We start from the raw sequence: 6,320 nt of genomic DNA, 5'->3' as shown, positions 1-6,320 counted from the left end.
GACTCATTTTCCCTACAATTCAATATATGAGATAGGCTTGAGTGCCTTACTAGCTTTCCCATTTGAACTAGTGAACCCTATTTCCTATGTTACAAATTGATATTGATTTAAAACCAAACTACCAATATGGTTGTGTGAAGCAATAAAAATGTACATCTCATAATATTTAACTCTCTAAAAATCCATAATTTTGATAGGATAAAAATAAATAATAGTTTTGATAATCATATGGTATCTCAGATAAAGTCTTCTAAATGCCAATGACTATTAGCAACATTTACCAATAGACCACTGTGAAAAAAGGAAAACAACTTTTTGAGTATGAAGTTGAGGAAGTGCTACTAAGTTCATTAGAAGATTAATAATGTAGTGTAAATATTACAAATTTACTTCTATGATGTTAATTCATGAGTTATTAATTTGTATGAAATATATGACACATGTCTCGATGTATATTGAATTATACATATTACAAATTTGAACAATTTACAAATGTTTGATATTAAAAGAAAAATAACTCTCATGAATGCTCCTAGCATACCCATCTTAAGTAAATTCATGTAAAAGATGAGAAAAAAATATTAGTCTTGTACTTTTATTTTTTTACTAGAAATAAACATCTTGACAATTACAAGTGAAAGAAAAGAAAAAAAATATTTCATACCTATATTGTTTTAATTTAAAGTTATTAAAAAGAAAATACTTTTGCTTTTCATTTTTACTTTCTTGGATGACAACAACATTAATATTGGACAAGGTAATCTCGATACAAAATGCACTAAAGAGAAAACAATTTTTTTTAATTTTTTTCCCAAAACTTGGTAATTTTTTTCTAAATTTTAAGTTGTTTTAGATTACGACTATGCAGATTATGGAGATCAAATACTAGAATTTTCAAGAAAATCCAAGATATTTTCAATTATTTGAAAATTGATCAATGTATTTGTAAGGAAGATAGTGACGTCCCATTAATATATCTCCCTTGTACTTACGAAATCAACAATAAGAAGCATTCTTCAGATATAAATCAAAATGGACTCTCAACATGTTTTTCCCTCGCACACGGAAGACTCTCCTGAAATTTGGGCCTTTCTTCTTGCTCGACTTCCAAACCTTTTCTCCTGCAAATTTAGATTCAATGAGAAGTGACATAATCACAGATGAAATTGATTGAGAAGATTTTCTAATCACTCCCAAAGTTTATATTACGCATGGATTAAAATTTTCGCTTTCTACGGGGGAAAAATTAAAACGAAGGAAGTTAACAGTTTACACGATTGTCAAACGACTACTTTAAGATCATATTACCCGTTTGATCTCTGAGTAACCGCGAGTATCTGCATTTGTGAACTGAGGCTTCTTGTTCATGGGAGTCGAATTGTTAGCGCATTTTCCATTGTTAAGGCAATCCAACACCGTGTTAGCTGTGTCAATGCCTGCTCATATCATAAAAGGCGACCTGAGTGAAGGGTTTTAATATTTAAAGAGCTGAAATAATGTTGTATCAAAACTAAAAGTGAATAATTTGTTACCTGACAGATAAGCACCGTGCACAAATCCATTATACTTCTGACTCGTATGTTCGCCAGTGAAATATACTAGACCAACTGGTGCCTGCAATAACCCGATATCAGTTATGCAGAGCTTCTTGTCCAAGAAAGGAAACGGGTAAATGGGATTTGATCAACATCATGGAGTTGGGCGTATTCGAGTGAATAACGTTTAATTCGTGAAATTCTTGCACGGAGACACCAATCGGCCAATTCGAATACGTTCCCTTGTAAAAACGATCGTGTCCCCATTTGGGAATCAAGATATCAGACATCTCCGGAATACCATTTCCAAACATCTTTCTTAAAACTTCCATTATTTCAGCCTTGGTCTCTTCTTCGGGTTGCTGTTCTATCCTCCGTGCTTCCTCGTCTTGCACTGTCACCATCAGAAGGTTCCCTCCAGGATATTCGTTTTCCAAGTGCTGTGATTACACTCATCAAGCATGTCATACGAATAATCCCCAACTTGAGAAAAAATTCAAGATTTTGAGAGAATGGGTATTACCTGCCAGAAATTGTAATAACCTCTTTTCTCATGGGCGTACATGAAGAATTCGGTGCCTGGTCCTCCCGTAGGCCAGAATTTGTAAGGGAACTTCATGAATATCTTGCAGTAGATCACCATGTCCCATTTGTATATTGCCAGCAGCTTCCACATCTGCCACATTATATACATACATTGTCACAAACCCAAACAACTCTATATTTGATTTTTACTTTTAAGTGAGAGAGTCATTAATCTTACGGGCAGATCGGGCTTAAACTCGATGAGCTTAGTTTGCAGCACTCCCACGCTAACGGATACAATGGTGTTCTTCGCAAAGTAAAATGAACCATCTTCTGTCGAGACCACCACACCACTGTCACCATACTCGATTTTACGTACCACCTGCCACACAATATTATTGAATGAGTCAATACATTAATATTTGTACCATTAAGACTGTTTGAGAGCAAGGAAATGAAGGGAGAAGAACCTTGTTGAGTTTGAGGCGTTTGTCGATAATGTCTCCATTTTTGGACTTGAGAAATTGCTTAGCCAGTCGATGCACAACGTGCTCGTATCCTCGAGTGTCTGCTACAAAGTAACTGTCCTCACCAAAGTCTTCAAACGTTGCGATGGGTTCCACATTCTTTAAACTCGTTACGCGCGGAGGTTCTGCACGCAAATATCCAGTGTTATATATCTCTTCAGCATTGGAAATGCAATACAAGATATATAAATACTCTCATTGAACAACAACCTGCGATTTCAAAGTCGTAGAAGAAGAAGTCGATGGCCATCTCCAGAGGAGTAGTTGGAATACTGCATGCATTGCAAAAAAACACAAAGCATTCATATTCCATCTTGTCTGAAGAGCACTTATGCATTGCTTATGACTAATAATAATACTCACTGCCCGAAAACGCGCTGAGAGGCTAAGATTGAGATGTCATCCTCTCCATTTGCCGTGAATCTTGTTGACAGATTCGCACTGAAATCAGACGAAGCTGTCGCTTTCTCGAATGGCCCCGCCACCACCGACTGCGGCAATAAGCTTCCCCTGCAAATGCAATTCTTTCTCTGTAACTCTAAACAATGGTGTAGCAGAAGGTAGTATTAAAAAAAATTAAACTAAAAGTAGTGATAACGTAACTAAAACAGTACTTATTATTGAAAATTAAAACTATAAAGAAACATGGCGACAGCAGATAACAAAATTATTTCATTGATCTGGCTGCACACCTAAAACCAAATTACATAGCTTCTATAAATAGAGGACTTCCAACTGTTTAGAGCGTACATGTGGATCATCTAATGTGACAGCAATAACACTTCACTTAACAACCTTGCCATGTGTTTGGAGACAAATTCAATTGTGCATACATGTGGTGGAGTTAACTACAGTCCTACAAAACTGATGGCTAGAGAATAGGGAGCAGCAGTCAACTGTTAAACAGAATAGCAGATTTGGTGCAACAAACTAGTGACTTATTCCAACATCCTCCCTTAATTTCTACCACTAAAGACTCTTTCAGTGGGAGAAATTACAATAAAAAATTTAAACATGATAGGTCCCGGCATTAAGCCTGTTGAGGTACCCATTTACAACATAGAAAATTCATTTTTCTTGTTAAGTGGTTTTAGCTTACCACAAACTCTTTGGAAAAAAAATGCTTCAAGGATCTTTCACCCAAACAAGTGGTTTTTGTTTACCACAAACCCTTCAAGACTTTTAGGTTTTTCACCTAAATAAGTGGTTTTGGCTTACCACAAACCGTTCAATAGATTTCCTTAAACAAGTGGTTTTGGATTACCACAAACCCTTCAAACTTCACAAAACCATTGATCCAATGATAGGTAAACCAACTCTAAACTTTTCTCTAGCATACTAATATTGAGTCCATATGAAAAATAATTCATCTACCGAGTCACATGGGTACCCAGCCGCTGTGCTCGCTAGTTCTTTAAGAATATTTTTCAGATACATGGTTCATCAATATAGTAAAAACTTTTGAGGTGTCGGGTACAACCGATAGTGCACCTCTTGCTACAACCATCACTATTTTGATCTTCATATTGCAAACATTGACTTCAATGATCAGCCTTTTCTTTTTATTTGACAACAACATATCTTTTAAATCACATTTGAAACAACAGCTTCTTAAAAAATCACAGCCCAAAATTGCAAACACACCATTTCCAGCAATATATTTTCCTTCAACAAAACCCTCTAGCAATATTTCTAGCTAAACTTCTAAATAAATCTCCAGCTGAACCTGGCTAAACTAGGCTCTAATACCATATTGAAAATTAAAACTATAAAGAAACATGATGACAGTAGATAACAAAATTATTTCATTGATTTGGCTGCACACCTAAAACCAAATTACATAGCCTCTATAAATAGAGGACTTCCAACTGTTTAGAGCGTACATGTGGATCATCTAATGTGACAGTACTAACACTTCACTTAACAACCTTGCCATGTGTTTGGAAACAAATTCAATTGTGCATACATGTGGTGGAGTTAACTACAGTTCTACAAAACTGATGGCTAGAAAATAAGGAGCAGCAGTCAACTGTTAAACAGAATAGCAAATTTGGTGCAACAAACTAGTGACTTATTCCAACACTTATCATTACTTTATGAAAAGATGTTGGACTAAATTAATTGTAGTGTTCGCACAGACCAACAAGAGGGTCCCTCTCACCATCACAACCGCCTAAACAGTAAGCAACTACCCATGCGATTTACATTGCACCTATACACCATCAATTTTACATTGAACTCTTTTCAAAATCTAACACATTTTTATTATGTGATAAGGAAGAGAGATTTTCTATAGCAAATAAAATTGTGATATTACTATCAATATTTACCTGTGTAATTTTTGTGCCAAATTTACTGATCTATAATTCACATAAATCCGAGTGAAACACTTAGTACTCGTTAGATCTAAGTGATACTCACAAAGGTGAAACACTAGAACTTCAATATAAATATATATTTTCCTACAAACTCAACAGATTAAACCTCTATATATTTTTCATTATTAATTCAATAGATTGAACCTGTATATCCAGCATAGCTGAACTGTATAAATTTTTCCAATAATATATATTTTAAATTGTTTGTAGGCAGATATATACAAAATCAATCAATAATAACAAGAATGTCTTTACAGGTGTACTTAGACAGACTGCTTAAACATCACACACTGAAGCTTGATTCCTAAGCTAAAAGTCTTAAATAGTCAAACTTCACTTATTTTTCTAAACTCAATTTCTTCCTCTTTAAAGCTGACCTAATTTTCGACTAGGTATTGAACTTACTCCTGATCATAGATGTTGTAGCTGAGATTACTCCAGTCAGACTTGAAGTTCCGGAGATTGTATTTGTTAGCAAGTGGCCAAATCGGATTCATTTCCTCTCCTCCAACGCCTTCCACCCAGTTGGCACCCATCTCAACTGTGTACCCTCCTACACTCTTTTTGTGCATTCTTCCCCCGATTCGATTCGTCGCCTCCAATATTATAAAATCCGTCATCCCCTTTTCAGACAATCTCTTTGCCGCCATTATTCCTGCATCAGAAATTATAGCCCAGGAAAACAGAATAAAACAAATTGAATCGACAAGCCGATGATAAGCATTGTCATGATCTAAAGCTAAAATGTGAAAGTAGAACAGTGCACACTAAATAATACCGGACATGCCAGCGCCCACAACAATGGTAGTACAAGTGGTTGCATCGCCATCTATGGAAAATGAGAAGCACAGCAAAAATATTGCCAAAATGTGGCGAAACGCTGTAATAGCCAAATCCATTGTATGCTGCATATACTTCGGCTTGCAATTCGCTTGCTCTTGGTCTGCTATTTGTAGATCAAATCAGAGGGTGTTACTGAGACTATTTGAGAGAGCAAACGGGGTATTTGTACGTTTTACATCGAAAACCTTATCTTCTTCCCGAAAAAGACCACAAATACATTTCACCTTTCCTTTTTGGCGTGTCCAGGCTCTTCCGTGCTGAGTGGGACTGCGGAGATTAGAAAATAGAAAAGAAGATAATGTTTTGGACAAAGTGGTCAATGCAAGGAAAACGTGAGCCATGGTCGGCGTTTGATTCCGTATTTCATGTCTGTTCCGTAGTTTCCCAGGCTGGCAAATTCGGCAGCTTTTGTCGTTACGTCCCTATTTTGGTCTCTGGCAGATTTGAGGCACAGCGGATCCTAAATTATAATTGAATGGTTTGCGATCTTCTTGATTTCGAATCTTAATTAA

At 36.0% G+C, this 6,320-nt stretch overlaps 1 protein-coding gene across 1 annotated transcript; it reads right to left on the bottom strand.

The window, feature by feature from the left end:
* Positions 1–891: 891 nt before the first annotated feature.
* On the bottom strand, positions 892–5,987 carry LOC149547981 (polyamine oxidase 7-like). The gene is made up of 11 exons (XM_089792012.1): positions 5,744–5,987; positions 5,371–5,620; positions 2,951–3,097; positions 2,798–2,859; positions 2,531–2,712; positions 2,299–2,442; positions 2,059–2,211; positions 1,721–1,975; positions 1,533–1,614; positions 1,309–1,436; positions 892–1,121 (listed from the first exon to the last, which is right to left on the bottom strand). Exons 1-11 carry the CDS (start codon positions 5,874–5,876, stop codon positions 1,041–1,043), a joined length of 1,617 nt encoding a protein of 538 aa, XP_089648138.1. The 5' UTR covers positions 5,877–5,987; the 3' UTR covers positions 892–1,040.
* Between the last annotated feature and the right edge of the window lie 333 nt (positions 5,988–6,320).

This window comes from Cupressus sempervirens, chromosome 7, assembly GCF_028749045.1.
Source record: "Cupressus sempervirens isolate cs-2001-9-10 chromosome 7, ASM2874904v1, whole genome shotgun sequence".
In the NCBI taxonomy this organism is placed as follows: Eukaryota; Viridiplantae; Streptophyta; class Pinopsida; order Cupressales; family Cupressaceae; genus Cupressus; species Cupressus sempervirens.
Note: the sequence above shows the minus strand (reverse complement) of the source record. Positions and strands in the feature narration are given on the sequence as shown.